The following is a 26,726-nucleotide window of genomic DNA, read 5'->3' as shown; positions in this document are numbered from 1 at the left end:
GGCTTTTAATTTTTTATTATTTTTATAAAATAGGTACAAAAGAAAAATTACCGAGAAGAAAAGAAAAGAGCCACGAAGGAGTTACTCAGCACAATCACAGATCCTTCTGTTATTGTTATGGCTGATTGGTTGAAGGTCAGTGTGTATTGAATTTTGAATTCAGATTGTTGGATGTTTACCTACTGGAATAGGAGTGTACCTAAAAGCCCACAAGGCAAAAAAAACAACTCCTATTGTCTCACTTGACAATGGCATTGAATATGTATAGCAGTTCTTTTAAAAAGTTTGATTTGTGTGGCATTATGTTGTCTAATATGCTGTAAAAAATATTTTGTTTCTTATTCAAATCATTATTATAATAGGTTTGATATATGTATTATTGAGAAGAGATCATACAAAGTTAATATAAAAGTTATAATTTGAAAAGCATTTATTTTCAGACAAATATACATATTACTGTCTTCATGCCCTATTCTTTCTGCCTCTGATTATTTCCATTTATTTTTATTTCCTTTTCTCTCATCCCAGTCACTTTATTCTCTTTCTCATTTTTATTTGAAGAGTGCCTGGTAGGAATCTTTGAGACTTAGAATGCTAACTTTAAGAGTGCTCTTGTAAGACCCTGACTCTCAGAAAGCTTTAGTATCTGACATTCACCTAAGTATTATTACCCCATCCCTGAAAGCTTACCTCTTTTCCCATAAGTTGATAAGGCCTACAACCTAATAGCCATTCTGAATTGAAGCTCTCTTACTGAAAAATAAGTTTCCTTGGCCATTCAAGTAATAAGAGAAACTTCTTCAGTCTTTCATTAAAAACACCTTCTGACTTAGGTTGGCTCCACTTAGAAGAAAGTTCCAGATCTCATGTGGGTTTTCAGAACTAAACCTGCCCGTTTTAATATTGAATTTCCCCAGTTGTCCCTTCATACGTCTCTAACACATTCCCTGGCTAACTTCCTAAACCATACGCCCATTCTGATAACTCACTATCTATGTTCTATTCCATCTCCAAGATTCAAAACATTATCTTAAGTAAGGTGACTCTTCCTTTTCACTTCTCTTGTCTTTTCATCTCCTATATACACACATACTTTTTCTTAAACATTTTCTTTTTTCTTCATACCTAACTACAGACTCCTTCTTTTTAAAATTTTCTTTAAAGTTCCTGTAATATAGCTACTATTGAGGTAATGGGGGGAGCTCTCTCTTGCTTTCTCTCTCTTTTTTAGAAGATAACAGAAGAACACATACATGGGAAGCAGGTGCTCAATCACTGAGCTACATCTGCTTCCCAATGAGAGTTGGTTTTTCATTTGTTTTAGGAGGTACCAGGGATCAAACCTGGGACCTCAAACATGGGAAGCAGGCACTCAGTATCACTTGAATTATTTCTTAATTCATCTGAGTGCATTGAGAGAACAGATGTTTTACAGTAAATAAAAGAATAATTCTTTTTAATCTAAATATTATATTAACTTCCTTTTCAGTATTGTGAACTCAGACTTGCATATGGATTACAGAAGTTGAAATTGATAGGAAAAACTAGCTGTCAACTGATTATTGACATAGTATTAAACCCTAAAATTGTACGTGTTTTACAAGTGCAAAGAGAGATTCATATAACTTGTATTTTAAAACTTCCCACAATGGGACTTGGAATTGTCCTGAATGACATTATAAAGACAGATATAGGAGATTATATATCCTGCCATAACCTAAGAATGGAGTGGGACAGAGTGTAAATTACAATATGAACTATAATCCATGCTGTGTGGCAATGTTCCAAGATGTGTTCATCAATTGCAATGAATATACCACACTAATGAAAGAAGTTGTTAATGTGGGAAAAGTGGGAAGTGTGGGGAGTGGGGCATATGGGCATCCCCTATATTTTTTTATGTAACGTTTTATATAATCTATGTATCTTTTAAAAAAAAAAAAAACATTAAAAAATAAAAACTTGCCCCAAGAAATTTTTGTGGTACTCTAAGAACAAAGTAATCTAGAGAAGATAATTTTAGGGGCTAAGTAGGAAGAGATTCTTCCCTCTGTCTACCATTCACCAAATATTTAGGGAATGCCTAGTGTATGCCACGTATTGTTTTCAGCACTTCTGATTCAATGGTACAGGGAAAAGAAAATTATAAGGTAAAATAATCATTTACTCACACAAATAATATTACAGCTGTGATGAATGCTATGAGGAATTGAATCTTGGTACTAGAAGAGTATATCTTAAACAGGTCCTAACCTGTTTAGGGAGATACAGAAAACTATTTTACTTATTACATTATTTTGGAACAGTTGGCCAAACTTTCACTAAAATTTAGTTTCTCAGAGGCAGAAGTCATGTCATACTCATCTTTATTTGCAGTGCTTGCTGTTTAGTGGCTAATTTTTAAAAATCTATTGAATCTAAAATGTACATTTTATGGAAAATTTAAATTAAAACATTGTTTGCCATTATTTGGTGTATTTCCTGTTGAACAAAAAGAGAAAAACTGAACTTTATTTCTTATCTTCTGTAGATCCGTGGTACGCTAAAGAGTTGGACCAAGCTGTGGTGTGTGTTGAAACCCGGGGTGCTACTAATCTACAAAACCCAAAAAAATGGTCAATGGGTAGGAACAGTCCTCCTGAATGCCTGTGAAATCATCGAGCGTCCATCAAAAAAGGATGGCTTTTGTTTCAAACTGTTCCACCCTTTGGAGCAATCTATTTGGGCAGTCAAGGTAAGTAAGTATTTATTGTATAGGTTAACAAGTAAGGATGACAATCTATTAGAAGGATTGAAAAAAAATAAATCACTTCATCTAATGATTGCTGGCCTCTGCCAGGATTCCTAAATTTGCCTTTCTTTTCAAGAGCCTTATTGCCTTTTCTATCTCTACCCACAATGAAATGTCCACTGAAAGGCTTTGTTTTCCTTGAAGATCTAACTTAAAAAATTTCTCCAGGAAATGTTTCCCAAACTTATTTTGCACCTTGTTTTCTCTTTTATCCTTGGGCATTCAGTATGTAATATGTTGTTTTGAATTTGTACTAAGTTTGCTTTGTAACATTATATTTACTGTGAATGCTTCAAAACTGTAAGGTCCCCTAGAATACAAACTGCCATTTATTTGAGAGGGAGAGGGATAGGTTCTTTACTGTAGTGATATAAACTTGAGATAGGAAGCCTTGTAATCAGATGCAATACTATTTACTGTTGTTGTTGTTGTTTAATAACACTTTTCAACAAATGCTTTAAATTACATAAATGTTACATAAAAAATATAGGGAATTCCCATATGCCCCACTCCCTACCCCTCCCACACTTTCCCACATTAACAATATCCTTCATTAATGTGGTATGTTTGTTACAATTGATGAACACATATTGAAGTATTGGCACTGAGTGTGGATTGTAGTTTATGTTATAGTTTATACTCTGTGGAGCTCTAGTGTTTTTGTGACTAAAAAGCATTGCTAGGAGGTGGGGGGTATATGGGAATCCCCTATATTTCGATGTAACATTTATGTAATGTAATCTAAAAAGCTTTTTTAATTAAAAAAAAATTTTAAGCATTGCTGTGATTACTCATGTTATAAAAGCAGAAATCTAAGCAGAAAAATAGAAATGCCATATTTGATTGATTACCAAGTAATTCTGAGCCTAGTTTAAGTTTTTTTCAAAATAGTAATTGCTTTAGTTTCTAAGAAGAGCAATGTAACTTTATTCCTTCTTTAAGGAGAACTACTGAACTGATATTTTGGCTAGCTAAAAGCAGTTTCAGCTCTTTGTTGTTGTTTCCATGCATTGCATAATTAGGTAGCATACATTCACATATTAAAGGACCTTGGATTTTTACCCTTATTTCTGTAGCCTGGAGTCATAGCAGGAATAAATTTCAGATTACAGAATGAATTCTATTCTGTGATTAGTTATTTCCCAAAGGAGAAAGAGTTTAACCCAGAAAAACTCTTAATAGTTATGTATCATGTGATTCTTAGGTGAAAATTACTTTAAAAATCTTTAGTGTATAACATATGTTCTTTTATTCTTCTTACACTGTTGGAGAAAAACGGCGCTCGCTGGGACACAGAGACTGATATGAAATTTATTGAGACGCTCCCCCAACAGAGGGGGTCTGAGGAATAGACTTCAGCCCACTTCTGGAAGAGGGGGATTTGAATTTATACAGTACTTTCCTAGGCGGGAAAATGATAGTCAGTGGGAGGGGGTTGAGAGAAGGTCCATGTGAAGTGCATGGGCCAATAGCAAGCCCTAGAGGTGAAAATTTTCCCTTGTATGGCTAGAAGGTAGTGGCTTAGGGACTTCTGTTTTCTTGGAGTACTTGGAGGAGCTGGCGTCACTTTGATCTGAAGGGAATGAGGGTCTCTATCTCCTTTTACTCCTGTTTCCACGTGATTTCTTTGTTCAACTTTTGGGGAAGTGCCATGCTCTCAGACATGTAGGTTTACGGGTGGGGGGGACTTGTCTTTCCTCAATGCATATCAAGGGGAACTGAGTCAAAGCATGTGAATTACTGCAAACCTAGTGAGAGGGAACCTCTAAAAACTACTCTTAAGAATTGTAAGAATTTATAATGAATTTTTAAATCATTAAAATATTTTTAACATGTCTGGTTGATTGAATTCCAAATATTGGGGGAAAGGAAGGGAAATTATCCAAATATTGGGGGAAAGGAAAGGAACTAAATAAATATCAGAATATTTCCAGTAGCAAAACCTACTTAGGATGTTGTTTTGAAAGTCGGCGTCTGAGATTAAGAAATAATAATGTTTATAAGTTCTTACTATGTGTCAGGTACTGTTGTGAGCATTTTACCTGGACTTTTTTATTTAATTCTCATTTCTTTTTAGGAAGATAATATTGTCCTCCTCTATACAGATAAAAAGATTGAGGCTTAAAGAAAGATTATATATAAAATATTTCGAGTAGGGAGCAAGGATTGAGACCCAGGCAAGCTTACTTTAGGTGCTATTCTAGTCTAGATCAAGGAACTGGCCCATAAATTACAGTGCTATTTGAAAATACCCAAGTATATTACAGGATTAGTTAGAGGCATACTATTTTTTATTGACCTTTAAATTTTGAATCTGCATCTTTACTTCCTGATGTGTATGCTTCTTAAAATCCATTTTATTGGAGTGAATGTGTCTCAAGTGGTTGAGAGTCTCCTTCCAACATGAGAGGTCCCAGGTTCAGTCCCTGGTGCTTCCTTAAAAAAAACAGAAACAAACAACAACACAAAAAAACAATAAAAATAACTCAGGGGAGCTGATGTGGTTCAGCAGTTGAGTACCGTTTAATCCCCAGCCCCAGTACCTTAAAAAAAAAAAATCCGTTTCATTTTTTGATCTGGTCACTTTAAAGAATCTTTTCAAAACTTTGCCAAAAATTTATGCCTTTTCTATCAAAATTCTACTGTAAATTAATCCTCAGATTTTCTTTCCAGATGAGGACTGTCCACTTATATTTGACCTTTGTAATACTAAATACTATGGAGTTCTTAGTGCTATATACTTCTAAATCAAATAATTACAGCCAACATTCCTTTTCCCTTCCTATTTGTGGAAAAACAAAACTAGTTTTTGTAGTAGGTCTTTGAAATCAAGTATATCATTGGTTATAAAATGGGGAAAGATTTATTTTTCCTAGATCCAGTCAAAATTCGTTTCTCTTTTTCTTATAAATTATGGCTGTATTTACAGCTGTTTGCTTTAGGCTTCTAAAAATTTAGTATTTCTTACTTTACAATATCTGTGGGATGGGTATTCACTGTTAAAATTAAAATTTGTCTAGGATGGTAAATTTCAGGCTCTCTTTAATATATGAATAATATATTAAATGTAGGGATAATTTTATCCAATAATTATCAGTTCAGTTTTCTGTTAAGGAGGTATATTTGTTGGAGGAGGAAAACTCTCCCTAACACTTAACAGTTGCTTTCTCAAGAAGGATGAAATTAGAGTGGAACCTTTTTTTTCCACTTTTTTTTATTAAATATATTTCAATCACATAAATGTTACAGAGAATATACAGGGAATTCCCATATGCCCCACTCCCCACACCTCCCACATTTTCCCACATTAGCAAAATCTTTCATCAGTGTGGTACAGTCATTGCAATTGATAAACACACTTTGGAGCATTGCCACTAATCTTGGATTATAGTTTACATTGTCATTTACACTCTCTCCCATTCTACTCTGTAGGTTATAGCCAGATATATAATGCCCTGTATCTCTCATTATACTGTCATTCAGATGATTCCCAAATCCCCAAAATGCCTCCATTACACCTGTTTTTCCCCTCTCCCTAACTCCAGAACATCTATGGGTCATTACGTCCACAACAATGGTATTTCTTCCAATGCTCCATTCACAAGTAGTCTATAGTAGAATACTAGTAAGTTTTAGTCCATAGTTGTTTCCCAATCCTGAGGAATCTGGGATGGTGATGCCCACTCCACCATTAATTGAGGGAGGTTTCAATCCCATACATCCAATAGATGGGACACTCTTGCTTGCAGTTATAGGCACTCTTGGTTACTTGGTATGTTGCTTGTCCATCATCTCCTCCCTTTTAGTTGTCCTGGGTGAGTCCATTGAACTGGAGAGTAGGTGTTGCAACTCTGTTGAGATTCAGGGCTCAGCTGGCACATGGATAGCCCAAGGATTTAAGTCCCTTGGATGTACACCTACCAACTCTAGTACTAATTATAGGTTCAAATAGAAGGACAGAAGAGTCATGCATAGAGAAACCACTGCTGAGTCTAACTCAGTCACACTGAGTACCAGATTACAGAAGAGTGGAACCCTTTTTCATCTTTATTAGCTTGTTTGTTTTTAAATTATAATAATAATTAACTTTAAACCATTACAGATAATAACGAATAATATAAAATTGATGTCTTATTGCATATTGTTTGTTTATTTTGTTATTAAGGGTCCAAAAGGTGAAGCAGTTGGATCCATAACGCAGCCCTTACCTAGCAGTTATTTGATCATCCGAGCTACTTCAGAGTCAGATGGTAAATACAGTTTTTGATTCATCAAATTTTGGTCCTCATTTTTAAGGGTTTATTTTATCCTTCAGTAAGCCTATCTTTAGAATGGCATTTGTAGCAGAAGCATCCTAATTATAAATAGCTTAGAATATTAAATGTATCATTAACTCAATAGACATACAGAAGTCTGATAGAAAGGAAGCATTGTATAATTGAGTTATATGAGTCACATCTTGGAGTTTTCTTCTCTGTCCTCCATTGACATATTAACAACTTTTTAATTTGATTAGTGTCTCTGTATTAGCATATTTTTTTCTTTTAGCTATACATATAATACTATTTACATTTTAAATATTAATATTTAGAAGACACACATACCCTGTTTTTGTTTTTTGCATAGAAAGACATTCAAGTATAAACTATTTTATTCTGCACCCAATAACTTTATTCCTAAGGCAAATGTGGGAAGTGCAAAACCAGTTTATATGAAAATAAGATAAGTTCAGAACCTAAATATTTGATAGTGGTCTTTTCCCTCATTTTTGTTTCATAGTTTAGATGAACTTAACCTGGGGAATCTTGTAACCTTTTAAAGTTTACTTTTATCAGATTATTCTTTTTAAAATTAAAATATCACAGGCACAGCTTTTGGTTTGAAAATATTTTTACTTGACTTATATTTCCAGCAGATTTTGAAAAGTATATATGAATTTAAAAAGCAATTAACATTTGTCTCTGCAAATACAGTTCTAATTTTTAACTCAAAATAATGAAGTTATTAATGCTTCTGTTAACTAATATGGCAGTAATGACAATAATTGAACGAGCATTTTCCTGACTTGAAAATTGTTCATATATATAAATAAAATGGATACTAAACCTGGATATAGAGCTCCTATCAACAATGAAACATTATTTCATATAGTCTGTTTATAGTAGAAACATAGTCTCATCCGTATACTTCATGTAACTTTTTGTACCTTCAAACTATGCTGCATGTTAATGTTCCAAGGTTTTAAAAATAAAGTATATTTATTTTAAATTACATGTACTTTCTGATGCAGTCAATATGCTGCACAATAGGCATTTTAAAGATTATTATTGTCATTTTATTAATACTTTTACCTTTCTGTTCTCTTACTGAATTTTTAAAATATATTTTTATTGAAGTGTATAACATTCATACATTAACATGAATAAACAATAAGAGTATAGTAAAGATTGTTAATTTATAAAATAGACATACATAACATCATACAGGTGTCTCATACAGCACCCCTCCACCAACACTTTGCCTTGTTATGAAACTTTTTTTTAAGGATTTATTTTTTATTTATTTCTCTCCCCTCCCCCCCTTTCACCCCCATTTGTCTGCTCTCTATGTCCATTCACTGTGTGTTCTTCTGTGTCCATTTATATTCTTGTCAGCAGCACTGGGAATCTGTGTCTCTTTTTTTTGTTGCTTTGTCTTGCTGTGTCAGCTCTCCATGTGTGTGGCACCACTCCTGGGCAGGCTGCACTTTTTTCCCTCGGGGCAGCTCTCCTTTCGGGGCACACTCATAGCATGTTGGACTCCCCTATGCGGGGGACACCCCTGTGTGGCATGGGACGTCTTGCGCACATCAGCACTGTGCGTTACCCAGCTCACCACACAGGTCAGGAGGCCCTGGTTTTGAACCCTGGACCTCCCATGTGGTTGATTAGTGTAGGCAGATGCTCTATCAGTTGAGCCAAATCTGCTTCCCTGTTGTGAAACATTTTTTTCAAACTATGCAAGATTATCGTCAAAATATTACTACTAGCTTTAGTTTCTATCTTATGTTTGATGTATTTTTCCCCCAACCCACCCTATATTTTTAAAATATGGTTTTATTAAAGAGGTTGTGAACTTACAAAACAGCCATACACATTTGTAGAATTGCCATACAACACCCCTTCACCGACATTCCACAGTGGTGGAACACTTGTTACAGATTATGAGATAATATCATCAGACTGTTACCACCAACCATGGTCCGTAGTGTACATTTGACATACTTTTTCCATACACATCCATTATCAGCACAGTACATCTTTGGCATTGATGCAAGAATATTATAATATTGCTGTTAACCACAGTTGGTAGGTCACACCAGTTATAGTTTTCCCATACTTCTCCACATTCCCACTACTCTGCAATAGTAATGTACATCTGCTGTAGCTCATAGAATGACACTCTTGCATTTGTCTAATAAGCATTTTTTAAACTGAAAGATTGCATTAAGAAATACTAGCACACCTATCTTAAATCTTTTATACTATAGGAGAAAGTGAGCTCTTTGGTTTCTTCTTATACCTATTAATCATTCCAAGAAAGAAAATTTTTCCTAAGTACCTTAACACTATTTCTACATGAAATTTTAAAATAAACAATGTATTATTTTAAATAAATGTTTATGTTCAAATTAACTTTTCCGTGCATGTTTCTCAAAGAAATGAATAGTACGTTTAAAGCTAACATTGCTAAATTATGATAGATGCTAATTTTTGTAATTTCTTAAAATTTTACTATTGATGAATATGTGTTCTTCTAGGCAGGTGCTGGATGGATGCTTTGGAGTTGGCTTTGAAATGTTCTAGTCTTCTTAAACGTACGATGATCAGGGAAGGAAAAGAACATGACCTGAGCATTTCATCAGAGAGCACACATGTGACTTTGTATGGCTTATTACGTGCTAACAATCTCCACAGTGGTGACAACTTCCAGTAAGTAGATATTGCCACTAATTTGGTTATTTTAGAGACCACGTTATTCATTATGTTAGCTGGCAGGCCTAGAATCTAGTAGTGTATTTGATACTGAAATTTTTCTGTCTTCTTCCCATGATATGGCCTAAGGCCTGGTTTTTAATTTATTTAGTTGCTATGATCAGGTGTAGAAATATTTCCTTATTCCAGCCAATATGAATTATTGTTCTTTCCCAAATACACCCATACTCACTATCTACCATGCCTTTCTACATGGTCTTCCTTCCATTTTGAATAATTTCTACTTCTCCTTGCTCTTTTCTCCTGTCATAATCCTATTTATTCTTCAAGACCAATTTTAACTATTACATCATATATGAAGACTTTTCTGTCTCATAACAATAAGATATAATCTGTCCTACTGTTGCACTGCTATAGTACTTTTTAAACAATGGTGCCCAGAAAACTGGGCAGCAGTGCAGACTTTGTTGAGATTCAGATCTCTTGTTCCTTTGTTAAAAAATAAATTAGACTTTCTCTTTTCCTCCCTTTATGCGGCCCTAGCATCTGCTCTGCAACTGTTTATTCCCATCAGAATAGAGTTACTCTTCTCAAGGCTACATGGCTGCTCCTCTTCTCCATCTAACCTAAACGAAACAGTTTTTTCTCTCTGTCTCTCAAAATTTCCATTATCTGACCCTTTATATACTTTATTTGCTGAACTACAATCTGGAGATTTATCTTAATCCCAAGTAACTAGAGGCTGAATAGGATTGGGGGGGGTGGTAACAGGGTAATTGATATAGGAATAGATATTTGTGGGGCTTCCTCCCAAGATATTTTCCTTGGATTAGTCATTGAAACTCTTAACTATAAATATTCCATTTAAATTCTGTTTGGGGATTTAAGCAAATTTAGTGACTTCGTAAATTTTTCATTAAAATTTTTTAAGCCTCTTTTCTGTATAAGATGCTGTGTCAGGTACACTTCAAATAGGGAGATGAATTAGATATGATCTATGATCCTAAATGTTAGTCTTGTGTCACCATGTTTTAGCTATGTGATATTGGGCAAATCTTTTTTGTTTGTTTGAATCCTATAAAGTGCCAAGCAGATATAAATAGTGGGGAGATAAGAAGGACATAAGCAGATAAATGTTTTAGGGTATGTACAGAATCAGGACAATTTAGAGGAGGAAAACATCATGTCTGACTGTGAAATCAGGGGAAGCTTAATGTGAAAGTTGGCATTTTATGTGACCCTTGCAGGGTGGTTTGTTTGTTTATTGGTTTGTTTTTTGTTTTGTTTTGTTTTTTGGGATATTTGAAAAGAAAAGGATATTACAAGCAAAAAATCAACATGCCACAAAAGTTGGGGAAAACTTGGGAATGTGAGGGTGGATATGAAGAATAATGAATAGTTCAGTTTGGCTTAAGAGTTAAACATAAGAAAACAAGGGTAGGGAAGCGGACCTGGGCCAGTGGTTAGGGCGTCCATCTACCACATGGGAAGTCTGCGGTTCAAACCCTGGGCCTCCTTGATCTATATGGAACTGGCCCACATGCAGTGCTGATGTGTGCAAGGAGTGCCATGCCACGCAGGGGAGCCCCCGCACAGAAGAGCGCCACATGCAAGGAGTGCGTCCCATAAGGAGAGCCACCCAACGCGAAAGAAAGTGCAGCCTGCCCAGGAATGGCACTGCACACATAGAGAGCTGATACGATAAGATGAGGCAACAAAAAGAAACACAGATTCCCAGGCCGCTGACAACAACAGAAGCGGACAAAGAACACGCAGCAAATAGACACAGAGAACAGAAAACTGGGGCGGGGGATTGGGGGTGGGTAAAAGGGGAGAGAAATAAATAAATAAATAAATCTTAAAAAAAAGGAAAAAAAAAACAAGGGTAGAGGAAGGACAAGTTGTAGAAAATAATGTTGGGAAATTTAATGCCATGTTGAGAAGTTTGGATTTTACTCTATGGGTAGTGGAAAGGGATATGAGGAAGATTAATGTATAACATTATTTGAAGAGTAAAGAGACTCAATAGGAAGCAGTTATAATAGTCTCAGATGACTACTAATGAGAGTCTAAAATGGAGTGGCAACTCTTAAAAAATGAGAGTAGGGGATTGATATGAGAGGTTTAATAAAAATTCATTCAGCTGTGTGTTTATTTTGTTCTTTTTTTTTTCTTTTTTCTTTTTTTTATAAGTACTGGGGATTGAACCAGAAAATGAGCTAGGATCTGATACAGAGATGGGAGAGAAAGAGAGAGAAGCAGGCTCTGCTCTTCAGAGATTTACAGTCTGCTTAGATGTCAGTAACAGGGAGTGTGTGAAGTTAAAGAAGATTCCCAAATTTGAATCCTGAGTGATGATGGTAATAGATGGTAATAGAACAAAGTTGTGTTTGTAAGATTAGTTGATGATTTATTGAATATTGGGCATGTTGAAGATGAGGTGGTTCCAGGACATACAGGTGAAGATGTGAGCCAAGCATTTAAAAACACAGGTTTGAAGATTACTGCTGAATTCATGGGTTTGGAAATCATCAGATAGGAATCATGGTGAAACCATGAAATTGAGAAGTTTGCCAAAGGAGGAAAGGATAGAGAAAAAGAGGGCCAAGGAAATGGAATATCTAAAGGATGGGATGAAGTAAGAGGGACAGAAGAGCTCAAAAAGTAGAACCGCAATAACATGGCACCCAAGCAATGAAAATTTCAAGGAAAATAATTGTCATCAAAGTCCAGTGATGCAGAGAAGTCACAAGAGGTGAAGATTAGACAATGCCTTTGGACTTAGCAAGCCATCATTGGTGACCGTTCTTTTTTCTTTTCTTTTTTTTAATAAGTACTGGGGATTGAGCCAGGGATCATGTACATGTGAAGCAGGCACTCAACCACTGAGCTACACTTGTTTGCATTGGTGACCTTTGAAGGGAACAGATTTAGTGGATTGGGGAGAGTAAAAAACAGATAGTAAGAGGTTAAAGAGAGAAAAGATGTTAAGAAAACAGTTTGAAATTTTAGACTACTTCTTAAACATATATGCTTGTAAGGAGAAAGAAAGAAAATAATACTATGAAAATGAATTTCTCTTAGAAATCTCATGGTTGAAACCCAAACAAATGAAGATTTTGAAAAAATAGAGACTAAAATGGGAACCAAATACTACCTCTTTTCTGCTCCATTACCTATCTCAACATTGTTAAAATATCAATTATATAGTAGCTCCATTTATCCATTTGTAAAGTACTTTTGTGTTCATCTCTATAAGATTTTTATACTAAATAAACTCTACAGAAACTTTCTTAAATAAGAAATTTATAAAAAATATTTGATTCTGGAAGTGGGTTTTTAAAAATAGCTCCCCTTCTGTACAAATGAATCACTTTAAGTAAGAATAGGATTGGACATTGGAGAACTTAACAGTTTGACTGTCAGTCAATTTCTTTAAGCTGAAATTTCCATTTCCAGTTCCTCCTGAAATTTTCCTCCAAGATTAAGCCATCAGTCAAACATTAAATAGGATTGACTTAAGATGTATGCTAGAATTCCTTACCTTTTGCATTTTCCCATCTTATTCCTGGCCTTATTTTGGGTGATTTTAGAGACGTTTACAAGTAGGGAGTTATAATTCATTTGAGTTCACTTGAGAATTTGGTGAACTTGGGTTTTGAGTTTTTATTTAAACCAGAAGTGACAGTGAGTGAGGCTGATTGAAAAATGATGTAGGGAAGCGGATGTGGCTCAACTGATAGAGTATCTGCCTACCATATAGGAGGTCCAGGGCTCGGTACCCAGGGCCTTCTGGCCCATGTGGCGAGCTGGCCCATGTGCAGTGCTGCTGCACGCAAGGAATGCCATGCCATGCAGGGGTGCCACCCACATAGGGGTGCCCCACGCACAAGGAGTGCACCCTGCAAGAGCCGCCCCTTGTGATAAAAGCACAGCCCACCCAGGAGTGGCGCTGCACGCACAAAGAGCTGTGCAGTGAGATGACACAACAAAAAGAGACACAGATTCCTGGTGCTGTCTGACAAGAATGCAAGTGGACACAGAAGAACACGCAGCGAATGGACACAGAGAGCAGACTAATGGGGGTGGGGAGGGGAGAGAAATAAATTTAAAAAAATAAATCTTAAAAAAAAAAGTTTGAAAAAAAATGTTTGTGAAACTAATAAAAAAATACCTAGGGAAGCAGATGTGGCTCAAGTAATTGGGCTCCTGCCTACCACATGGCAGGTCCATGGTTCAGTGCCTGGTGGCTCCTATAGAACTGAGCTGGTGCAATGGGCAGGCATGGCAAGCTGACACAACAAGATGATGCAACAAGAGACACAAGAAGAAAAACATAATGAGAGACCAACAAAGCAGGGAGCAGAGGTTCCTGGTGCCTCCTAACAGAGAACAAGCCGGATGGCCATGGTGAGCTGATGCAACAAGAGACACAAGAGGAAAAACATAACAAGAGATGCCACAAAACAGGGAACAGAGATGGCTTAAGCAATTAGTTGCCTCCCTCCCACATCAGAAGTCCCAGGTTTGGTTCCCGGTGCCTCCTAAAGAAACAAAAGAAGGTGAACAGACAGCAAATGCAAAAAATGAGAGAGTGTGGAAAGACAAAATAAATCTTAAAAAAAAAAAATCTAGAAGAAATATTCTAAAATGTTGTTCTTGGAAGATTGTAGCCTGAAATGATAGAGAAGAAAGAGCTCAAAGTGTCATCTTTTTTTCCCCAGGTTTGTATTTAACTTCTGTACCTCAGTGTTTACTGATATGGAAAATGAGAATAATAATATTACCCATCTCCTAGGTTATTTAGAAGATTAAATGAGTTAAAACTATATAAACACTTAGAACAGTACCTGGCACATAATAAAATCTCAATAAATGCTACCTATCATTCTTATTTAACCTCCTTTGATATTCTCCTAATAATTCTTTTCCCTAAGATTAAATGATAGTGAAATTGAACGACAGCATTATAAGGACCAAGATATGTATTCTGATAAATCTGATAAAGAAAATGATCAGGAGCATGACGAGTCTGACAATGAGGTGATGGGGAAAAGTGAAGAAAGTGATACAGACACTTCAGAAAGGCAGGATGACTCGTATATCGAACCCGAGCCTGTTGAGCTTTTAAAGGAGACTACCTACACTGAACAGAGCCATGAAGAACTTGGAGAGGTAAAAACCTATTCTTTTTTAGAAATTTTGATTTTCCAGTTCTTGGGAATTTTCTGATGAAAATGAAGATATTATTGCTTTATTTCCTGAAAATATTTATGACACCTATTTTATTTTAAAAGTTGCATACTGTTGGAGAAAATACGGTGCTTACTGGGACACGGAGACTGATTGACGATAAGCAAAGAATTTATTGAGAAGCTCTCCCAACAGAGGGGGTAGAACAGACTTCAGCCCCCCCCACTCCCCTTGGGGGGGGGGGGAACTTGAATTTATACAGAACTTTCCTAGGCAGGGAAATGATAGTTGGTGGGAGGGGGTTGAGGGTCCAAGTGAAGTACAGCAGCCAATAGGAAGCCCTAGAGGTGAACATTTTTCCTGATAGTGCCTAGAAGATAGTGGGTTAGGGAGTTATGGTTTCTTGGAATGCTGCAGGAGCAGATGTTTCTTTGTTCTGTAGGAATTTTATTTCCCTCTGATATGTAGATAGGGAAGGTTTCCATTTCCCTTTACTCCCGTCTCTATGTGATTTCTTTATTTAACCTGTGTGGAAGTGCTGTGCCCTTAGACACATAGGCTTGTGGGGGATGGGGTTAGCCTTTCCCCAGTGCGTACCAGGGGAAACTGAGCTACAGCTTGTTAATAATTGCAAACCTCTAACACATACATTTGAAATATATTAGGATTTATAAATAACAAAACATGTATACTCACATGTATGCCAATGTGTATTCTATTAAATTTAAAGTTGACATTTTCTTCAAGTTTGCTATTGACTTAGATACCTCTTGATGTCATTGCTAGGTGCAAAGTAAATTGCAAGTAAACATGAGTTTTTAACTTTCTTGGGTTTTTTTTCTTTTTATTACACTTTCTTGTTGCTAGTCCTTAGAATTTAGTAAGAATAATAGGGTGTAATGTTTTTTGTAGTGGATCTTTTGTATCAGTCACTTTGATGTCTCTTGCAACTACCCTTTTTATCTAAAATTTATAGCTGTAGACATTATTTATTAGTTAATAGGTTATTGCCACATATTAAGTATGCTAGAAATAGTCCTGGGGAGAATACATATTTTAAACATTAGCTATCTTGTCTACATATCTTTGTGTCTGAAACAAATACAGTATTTCAGCTTTTTGTTGTTGTTGTCAATTGCTAAAGGCAGGTGAGGCTTCTCAAACAGAAACTGTGTCTGAAGAAAACAAAAGTCTTATTTGGACACTGCTGAAACAAGTTCGTCCTGGCATGGACCTGTCCAGGGTGGTTTTGCCTACATTTATTTTAGAACCTCGTTCTTTCCTGGATAAACTTTCAGATTACTACTACCATGCAGATTTCCTATCTGAGTAAGTAGTTTCTTATTTCTTGAAATAAAAGATGTTTCGTGGTGTTAGAGGTTCTCCACAGGGCCATTTTCAGTGGTTTTGCCTTGCCCAAATCAGACCCTAATGAAATATTACTCCCTCTTTTTCACCATTTCCTTAGTTAAAAGTAATAAGACTATTTTAATTAGAATAATATTAATAATTTGCTATCTTTCCATTTATGAAATTGAATTGAGAGATCACAAACTTGAGGAAGATCGGAACTCTATCCCTCACCCAATAATACTTATTTCATAGGCTTCCCTGCAGCCTATTTGTTCTTCCCCACTCAAGCCCACATTAATGTTCCATCCTGGCACCTGTGCTTCTGTTTATACCTGTCAGCTGTGCGTGCTTGTGAAGCATGTGCAACTTACCACAACTACAACACCCCTCTGGACGCTGGCTGTTGGCATAAATCCCCACTCTCACCTTCACTTTTCTTCCTGCCAGCTGTTCTCAGATGTGATTCTGAAGAATGCAGGCATAAAGGAGTGGAGAAAGGGGCTATTCACCTCTGTCCCAAGAGTTTCCTGGTGAACCAGAAAAAGATAGCAACTTTGTACTCACCTTTAGAAGTCTCACCTGATACCCCCTTTTCTGGTGCAGTGGTGTTTAAATACATAGTGTTTTCTAAGATAGAAAGATCTGGCTGGCATTATGAGCTGATATTTAGAATTTGTATCAATTTCTGTATTCAGTTTCTATTAGTTGCATTAATGAAAACTGCAAAAAAAATCATAAACTGAGTCAAAAGATAATTGATAAACTGGGGGAAAGCAACAGGCACTCCCATATACTACTAATAGGAGATACAAATTAGCACAAGGCTTTCTGAGGAGATCTAGCAGTATTTATCAAAATTATAGATACATTCATAGTTTGTTTCAGTAATCCCACTGCTGGGAATCATTCCTACAGATATAATTATACATGTGCAAAGTGGATATATACAAGATTGTTGCAGCATGGTTCTTAATAGTTGAGAGGCTGAATATAATCCAAATGTCCAATTATAATGGACTAAATTAAGTATGGTATATCCACACCTAAGGAGAACTGCATAAACTGATGTGGATGGACCTCCGGGATTATGTGTGTGTGTGTGCACAGGTGTGTGAAAAAAGCAAGGCACAGAACAGCATATATAGTATGCCACTTGTTTTAGAAAGGGAAGAAAAAGAAGACTACATATTTATATCTGCTTGTTTATGCTTAAAGAAAGCTGTTAAAAAGTAAAAAGAAGAGGAAACCAGAAGATGGTTACCTGTAGGAGTTAAGTAGCAGCAGTATGGAGAGATGGGTCAATAGCAAAACAATGTATGCTTTTTTATATTGCTTTGAGTTTTGAGCTATCTATATGTAAAATTTAAAATAAACTTACATAGAGAATTTAAGACAAGATAGAAGGAAAGTAAAAAGAGGATTGTTACTCCAGAAAAGTACACTTTTTAATTTGGGGAAATTGACACACTTCATAGTCTTAATTGTCAGCAGGCTTAGCCTACCCTCTTCCATCCCACATTTTTTCTTCAAAAATCACCATGTTGAACTGTCAGACATGCTTGTGAAATACAAATGCTTTTTTATATGTAAAAAGGACATATTAAATAAGCTGCAAAATTACAAAAAGTTCTCCCTTCTAACATATACAATTAATGTTTTGCAACATTTACAGTAACAGTAAAATGACAGGGGACAGCTGGGTCATGGCTTCTAAATATTCTTTAAAAATTTCTTATGCTCCAATTACCTGTCATACTGGTAGAGTTTGTTCACTCTGGAAAATCAGTGGGCAGCACATAAAGGAGAGAATAAAGGGGAGGTTAAGGGCTAAAAATGGAAGAAATCATTTTCGATTGATTTAAATTATTTTCAGTCTTCCTTATTTGTGATTTGAAACTTGTGTTTTTTACCAGGGACTGAGAAACTGTATAATCCTATACTTGTTAAGGGAGGTAATTTGCAAGGGAGAGGCTCGCAACAGCCTATTCTCCTCCCCTCCATATAATATAACACTTAACACGTACCCTATCCTCAGCCTCCTCTGACTAGCGTATCATTAGCCTCCTCTGTCTAGCGTCAAGACTGAGAAGGAACTTAACCAAGCAGTTGAGAAACCTTGGTTTGCAGAGTTTCCAAAAACTGCTTCAGGAAAGACCTGTTTGGTATGCCAAAGAAAATGAAAGTGGGGAGTAAAGGAACTATGAAATATGATTATGAAAATGATTCTTGGATATTGATTTACATAATTTTTGCTATTTTAAATATGAATTTGCCTTCAAAACATATCTCATACACAGTTGTTCGCTTGATAAATATGAAGGAGAATTTGTGATGTATTCTGCAATATTTTTGTGTTTATCCTTTTGTTTTTTAGGGCTGCCCTTGAAGAAAATCCTTATTTCCGTTTGAAGAAAGTAGTGAAATGGTATTTGTCAGGATTCTATAAAAAGCCAAAGGTAATGTTTGCATTTTCTTTCTTTAGCCTTGTATGAGTTCCTTATTTTTTGTTGAATTTAGATAATTTAATAATTGTATTGTTGGTGTACCTTTTTGAGTTAGCAAAATTGCAAACTACTTGACCATTTGAGATCTATATTATATTTGAAGTAATTTAATTTAATTTAATCTTACTATTGTGAAATTTTCAAAAGGATGTCTCCCACATGACACAGTTAAACTCATTTTTCTGTTTTAAATTATTTTGAATCTTCTATGTTCATAATTTGAAGCCTGTGTTGTTTTTTTATTAGGGACTGAAGAAACCATATAATCCTATACTTGGTGAGACTTTCCGTTGTTTATGGATTCATCCCAGAACAAACAGCAAAACTTTTTATATTGCTGAACAGGTATTATAAATGCATATTACAGAAGAAAACTGATTCAGAAATTATTGGAATATTTTAATAGAACATATCAGCTCAGTAGGCTTACTGATGATTAACCCATTTTATTAGTGAACATTCATTAAGCATTTAACCTTTTTGTACTAAATACTACTAAATACTGTATTCATAATTATTACTATTACAATCATGGAATCTCTTGATAAAAAATAAAATTCTTCCACCCCTTTTATTGGCCAAAATCATACTTTTAATACATCTTTTTGGGATCATGTTTATAATTCTTCAGTAGTTCCCTAGCTACAAAATCAAATTTTAGACCTTTTTTTTTGGCATATCTTTCCAAATTTATCTCAAGTTACATGACTTTCTGAGCCCTTCATGATTATCAAACCTGTGTATTCACAATCCAGTAACCTGATCCTGTGCTTTCTTGGCTCACCTTTTTAAACATTTAAGCTACCATCCAGTATTTCTTCTCAACTGTTCTTCTTCAAATAAACCCTCATCTGCTCATCCTTCATGATCCAGATGGCTACAGTCTGCAGCTCCTAGTGATGCCTCCCTTCTCAAATTTCTGTATTGTTTGTGATTATCCATTAAGCTGTTATTTTACCACTTAATATTGTTTAATTTTTTATAGAATATTCCCTAAGTCAATTGTTAGCTATTTGAATGCATATTCTGCCTCCCATAATCTCTCTTTTTGTCATACAAATAGTAAGCAATCAGAAAATATTTCTTGTTTTTTTAATTTTCATCTTTATGATTCTTAATCTTATTCCGTGTCCATACAAACTTGAAGAATATGACATTCTCTTTCAGTAACAAAGGTGCCCTTATTATGATTATTTTTACCTCGAATGTAAGAATGATGTGTCATTGAAAATCCATTCCTTTTCCAAAAAGGTTTTGATACACCACAGGTTAAAACCACTAATCCATATTAATTTTTTAAAAATTAATGATTATACCACCTTGCCTTTTAATTCACTTTAACTCTTCACAAAATTAGGAAGCTTGGTAAGAGTTTAATTGATTTTAGCTTTGTCTGCATTTCAGAAAATAAGAGGTATAAATATATTAGAAATATTGGTTATTAAAATAGCATATTTTTCAAGCTTTTGTTAAGTTTCCTGCACCTATTCAGAAATCCAGATGAGCAATCATTTTATTAGTTACTCTTTGTTTCGTAACAGGTTACCACCAAAACTTAATGATTTAAAACAACAAACATTTATTATCTTATACAGTGAGGTTCAGGAATCTGGGAGCTACTTAGCTGGGTGGTTCTTGCTCAGGGTCTTTCACAAGGTTGCACTCAAGATGTCAGCTGGATTTGTAATTATCTGATTAGGTGAAAGATTCACTTCTAAACTCACTCACATGGCAGTTGTCAAGAAGACTCAGTTCCTCACTACATGGGCCTCTCCGTAGAGTTTCCAGAGCTAATGATCTACAAGAGAAACACCAAACTGGAAACTGCAGTATCTTTTATAATAATGTCAGATATGAAATACCGTCACTTCCACACAAGCCAGAATACCAGAGGACTTAGAGGATGTCTTTGTGGCTGGTTATGGCAACCATCAATTTTTAATGTTTATATAATATTTAATTTTACTACTTACCAATTATTACTTCTTACTCATTATTAGAGTACACTTTTAAGACAAATTTTTTATAATAGCACAATAATATGCTTATTTTATATTTTTTCCTGTGTTCAATAGGTATCCCATCACCCACCAATATCTGCTTTTTATGTCAGTAATCGAAAGGATGGATTTTGCCTTAGTGGTAGTATCCTGGCTAAGTCCAAATTTTATGGTGAGTTTCCCACCTCCTCCAACCCATACTCTCTTGTGGGAGGTAGTCGTTTCTGCTGGGTTTTTATTTAGATAGTGCTTTAGGTTGTTTTCAGCTGGAAATTTGTCATTTTAAATACCATATTTACTTGGATAATGGGCTTTTTATAACTTTGGATTCACTTCTAAGTCACTCATGTTTCTGTCGACAAGAGGACTCACTTCCTCAGATGCTGAAGGCTTGACTGGGCTGGAAGATTCCAGCAGTTAGGTAGATTTAGAAATTCATTTGCAAACACCACCTATCAAAAGACAGAATAGGGAAGCAGACTTGGCTCAACAGTTAAAAGCATCAGCCTACCACGTAGGAGGTCCGCGGTTCAAACCCAGGACCTCCTTGACCCATGTGGAACTGGCCCACGTGCAGTGCTGATGCGCACAAGTAATGCTGATGCACGCAAGGAGTGCCATGCTGCGCAGGGGTGTCCCCTGCGTAGGGGAGCCCCACGTGCAAGGAGTGCATTCCGTAAGGAGAGCCAGCCAACGTGAAAGAAAGTTCAGCCTGCTCAGGAGTGGCACTGCACACATGGGGAGCTGATGCAGCAAGATGATGCAACAAAAAGAGAGATTCCTGGTGCCGCTGAAAATAATAGAAGTGGACACAGAAGAACATACAGCGAGTGGACACAGAACAGACAGCTGGGGTGTGGGGGAAGCGGAGAGAAATAAATAAAAATAAATCTTTGTGCTCTCCTGCCCCGCCAGCGGGTGTACGGAGACCACGAGGACAACAGGGCACCCGAGAGAGGGAGTGGGCAGATGGCAGGGAAGAACCACTCAGAGCTGCACCATGGTGTGTTGTCTTCCGTTTTTTCTTTTTGTACAGAGCAAGCTTATAAGCGTCTTAAGCATTCGTGTTGCAAGGGGATTGGTCAGGGCTGGAACAAGACCTTATATGGCTTGGAAAGGGCTCCGTGGGAAAAAGGGGCGGGGAGAGGGCAGGAAGCAGGGGGAAACAGTGCTGAATCATGCCGCCTGCCATTTTTTCTACTGGTGTGGGGCGGTCTGCAAAATGGCGGGCGCGCCCCCAACAAATCTTAAAAAAAAAAAATGCCTGTGCTGTGAAAAAAAAAAACAGAATAGCAGTTGTCCACTATAGCCCCTTTGTCATATTGTGTTTCTTTTTTACTTTAGCCCTACCAAGTTTTTTATGTTCCACCTCAGTATACCTGAGGGATCATCAATCTTTCTATTCTAGACTTTGAATAGGGAAAGAAAGAATATATATATAAATAGAATTAGAATACCTCCATGGTCAATCAATAATGATATTTAACATTGGACCAAATAATGTATCAATAAAAACTTCTGTAAGTACCAGAAAAAATAGGCACATATGGTGACAATAGGAAACCTTAATACAAAAACCGACAATTCCAAGAAGCTGATGCCAAAGGAATACACTTGAAAAATATATGTAACCTTAAATGCTTTTCTTTTTTAACTGATATTTAAATGGAGAAAAATCAAAGAATTAATTTGAACTAAAATTCTTCAAACTGTAACTAGAAAAATTCAATTACAGTAAAGTAGGAATAATATATAAACAGAAATTCTAATTCTAATTACCTAGGGTAGAATAGAACCATAGAGAGGTCTGTAGCAGAGGAATCTACCAATAATTGTTGATCCAGGAAATTGGTACATGTCTTTATGTTTCGTCAAGATGTCTCTTATTTCCTTTGATGTTTGCTTTGTTTTGGTTTTAGGGCTGTTTTGCCCCTTTGAGGGGAGCAGAAGATGTTTGTTTTGGAGAGTGATTGTTTTCTTCTAAAGGTTACATATATTTCCCATTTGGATTATTCCCTCCCAGGCCATGGTTTAAATGACACTTATGAGACGTGTATTCTACCCTTGTAAACATTTTAATTGAGTACTGAATATATAACTCACTTTTTGGGGTGACTTGAGCAATTGGTCTTCTTTTTAAATTTTTAGTACAGTTTATGCACATCAAAGATACCCATTCCTTTATATTTTGAAAGAAATTTGCTAAATCCAGTCTTTACAGAGGTACTTTTTGATAATTTTCTCATTTCTCCATTGTTTATTGGTTTGCTCATATACAAACTTCTTTTGTTAGGTCAGTTTTGATAGTTTATTATTATTCTAGAAGTAGTTCATTTTTTATTTAAATTAAAATAAATACATCTAGACAGAGTATACTCTTTTGAAAAGTAGCCTGTTGATACTTTGAAGTAGTTAACTCTCTGATTTTCTTTTTTATTGTTTTTGCTTTTGTTGTCATGGTTAGAAAACCCTTTCTCACTTCAGTTTATGTAGTAATACACTTATGTATTTTCATACTTTTAGGCTTCCACTGCTCTTTAATTTGCCTGGGATTTCTATGTATAATAGTGTGTATGGAATGAAATAAGATTATAATTTAACCATTTCTTTATGGGCTGAAAAATTTGTCATCATTTGAAAGAACTTCTCATAGCTTTTTAAGTGGTATCCATGACCCAACAATTTCACAATCACTTATTAGTTAAAATTTTGGAATTGCGAATCCCAATTCTAACTTACAAAATCAAAATTACTTGGTTTAGGAATATATTTTTTTACAATATTCTCATATACGGTAAACTTTGAAATGACTTATGATACAATTTTGAGTAAAACACAGAACACAAATAGTGAATGCAGTTGAAACCCAACTATGCTTTAAAATATATATACATACACATATAGGAAAAAAGATACAAAGATCTATGCCAAGATATTATGATTAACTTGAATGATGAAATTATGAGCAATTGTCTGTGGAATTTTCAAATTTTCCACACAGAGCAAGTATTCCCTTTAAAATAAGTGAAAATCCAGTTACTTTAAACAGATTATGCTTATGAATACTATATAATTAAAAAATGATTTCATGATATATAGATACATGTATAAAGTTGGATACAAAAGATATATGTAATTTTGCTGTGTTAAAGTATATATGGACAGAGATTGTGGGAAGATGGAGGAGTAGAAAGTTCCAGGTTTTAGTCCCTCCACCAAAACAACAATTGAACTGGCAGGAATTATCTGAATTAACTACTTTGGAACTCTGGAATCTAGTGGAACACTGTGCAGCATCCACGGAAGACCTGGAGGAAGAACTGGTAAATAGAGGTAAATACTATGCAGCAGCTGCCAACCCCCATCCCCCAACTTCCTGGTAGGCAGCAGTAGGGACTACAGTCCAGGCTCCTGGTGCAACCTATCGGTGCCAGGGTGAGCTCTAAAGACCCAGTCTTCCACAATCCAGAGATGTGTGGTCTGGTCACTGATCACAGCTTTTGATCAGCTACTTCAGATCACTGAGGGGCTATCTCTGAGGGCAACCATTGATCAAGCCTCCCTCAGGCAAAAGCAGCAGAGGAGTAATAAAGAGGTAGTACTGGGGAAGCGGACTTGGCCCAATGGATAGGGCATCTGCCTACCACATGGGAGGTCAGCGGTTCAAACCCCGGGCTTCCTTGTGTGGAGCTGGCCCATGCACAGTGCTGATGTGCGCAAGAAGTGCCCTGCCATGCAGGGGTGTCCCCTGCATAGGGGAGCCCTATGCACAAGGAGAGCCCTGTAAGGAGAGCCACCCAGCACAAAAGAAAGTTCAACCTGCCCAAGAATGGCACTGCACACATGGAGAGGTGACACAACAAGATGACGCAACAAAAAGGAACACAGTTCCCAGTGCCACTGATAATGATGGAAGTGGTCACAGAAGAACACACAGTGAATGGACACAGAGAGCAGGCAACTGGGGAGGGAGAGGGGAGAGAAATAAACAAAAAATCTTAAAAAAAAAAATAGTACTGTTTTGGGGTTTTTTCCCCCTCTTTTTCTCTTTCTATTCCCTGAATAGATACAAAAATACTTTGGACAAGTCATAAATTGATGAGTCCAGCCCTCAACAACAAGAAGAAAAATCCTAGCAATTCCAGAGGAGTGGGAGAGCTTGATTTCCCGAATTATAAAAAGATAATGCTAAGACTATCCAGTGCTCAACAACAACAAAAATTACAAAACACACTAAGTAACAGGAAAATATAGCCCATTCACAGGAAAGAAAGAATTAGCCAGAAACTATCCCTGAGGAATCTTATACATTGGAACAATTAGTCGAAGACTTTAAATCAGCTATCTTAAATATGTTCAGTGAGCTAAAGGAATCCATATACAAAGAACTAAAGGAAATTAGGAAAGAGAAGGGAATTATACAAAGGAGCCAAACAAAAACTTTGGAGCTGCAAAATAGTAGTAATTGAAATTAAAAACTCATGAGATTCAACAGCAGATTTGAGTAAGCACAAGAAAGGATCAGCAAACTTGAAGGCAAGACACTCAAAATTATTTAGTGTGAGAAGAAATAAAAAATAATGAAGAAAAATTAACAGATTTGAGGAATCTGTGGGACACCATAAAGAATACCAACTATATATCATTGGAGTCTCAGAAGGACAAGGGAGAGAAAAGGGGACAGAAAAAGTATTTGAAATAATGACTGAAAACTTCCCAAATATGAGGAAATACATGAAGTTCAACAAACTCCAAGTAGTATAGACTCTAAAACAAGTGTTCCTAACCCTTTTTGTTCTATGGACCCCTTTGCTAGTTAGGTGAAAACCACGAACTCATACTAAGTCCACACTATACTGTGTATTATTTACCAAATATATCACACCCACACCAACACGTCTCCACAAGAATAATTTTTTTTATTTCAATTCAAGCTCATGGACCCCTGCTCTAAAAGATCTGCACCAATACACATTATAGCATAATTCTCAAAATCCAAAGACAAAGAGAGGGTTTTGAAAACAGGAAGAGAAAAACAACTTGTCATATACTGTACAAGGAATCCCCAATACGATTAACTGTGGATTTCTTATCAGAAACCATGGAGGCCAGAAGACAGTGGGATATCATATTTAAAGTCTTTAAAGAACAAAAACGGTGCACCAAGAATTCTACATCTGGCAAGATTATCTTTCAAAAATGGAGAAGTTAAGACATTTACAAGAAAACAAATGCTGAAAGAGTTCATTACTAGAAGACCTGCCCTACAAGAAATACTAAAGGGAGATCTACTGGCTCAAATAAAAAACACTACACAATAACTCAAAGCCAATCTAACAAATAAAGAACACTGGTAAAGGTAACTATATAGGTAAATATGAAATCCTGTATTATTGTACTCATGTTTTATAATTGCTCCCCCCATATGACATCAGGCAAATATGTAAAAAAATATTTAAAATCTATATAAATGGACATAAAATGTATGAGGATGTAATCTGAGATAAAAACAATATAAAGGGGGAAGGAAGGAGATCTAGGAGTAAAGAGTTTATATTCTGCTGAAACTAGGTTGGTACTAGTTGAACTAAGTAGTTATTAGTTTAAGATGTTAATGGTTATTACAAAGATAACCACTAAGAATATAACTAAAAAATACAGAGAAAGGGAATCAAGGGTACCCTACAAAAAATCAACTAAATACAATTAAACGACAGTAATGGAGTAAGAATAAATTTTGTTTTGAATTATTTGAACTAATTTTGTGCAATTTAATAAACAATATTTGTTTCAGGAAACTCATTATCTGCAATATTAGAGGGAGAAGCACGATTAACTTTCTTAAATAGAGGAGAAGATTATGTAATGACAATGCCATATGCTCATTGTAAAGGTAAATGTTTTCCATTCT

The 26,726-nt window shown here is 35.8% G+C and overlaps 1 protein-coding gene across 15 annotated transcripts in view; it reads left to right on the top strand.

Moving 5' to 3' along the window:
* Positions 1-26,726, top strand: part of OSBPL8 (oxysterol binding protein like 8) — a 273,463-nt gene that overhangs the window by 216,864 nt on the left and 29,873 nt on the right. For all 15 annotated transcript variants that reach the window (XM_058308448.2, XM_071218964.1, XM_071218962.1 and 12 more), the window contains 10 exons: positions 34-135; positions 2,531-2,734; positions 6,957-7,041; positions 9,591-9,762; positions 14,703-14,940; positions 16,103-16,287; positions 18,686-18,767; positions 19,062-19,160; positions 20,891-20,987; positions 26,610-26,708. In XM_058308448.2, the coding sequence (XP_058164431.1) occupies positions 34-135; positions 2,531-2,734; positions 6,957-7,041; positions 9,591-9,762; positions 14,703-14,940; positions 16,103-16,287; positions 18,686-18,767; positions 19,062-19,160; positions 20,891-20,987; positions 26,610-26,708 (1,363 nt within the window). The remainder of the gene's footprint in view (positions 1-33; positions 136-2,530; positions 2,735-6,956; positions 7,042-9,590; positions 9,763-14,702; positions 14,941-16,102; positions 16,288-18,685; positions 18,768-19,061; positions 19,161-20,890; positions 20,988-26,609; positions 26,709-26,726) is intronic.

The sequence above is a fragment of the Dasypus novemcinctus genome, chromosome 12, assembly GCF_030445035.2.
Source record: "Dasypus novemcinctus isolate mDasNov1 chromosome 12, mDasNov1.1.hap2, whole genome shotgun sequence".
Taxonomy (NCBI): Eukaryota; Metazoa; Chordata; class Mammalia; order Cingulata; family Dasypodidae; genus Dasypus; species Dasypus novemcinctus.
The sequence above is the reverse complement of the archived record's forward strand: the minus strand, read 5'-3'. Positions and strand labels throughout refer to the sequence as shown.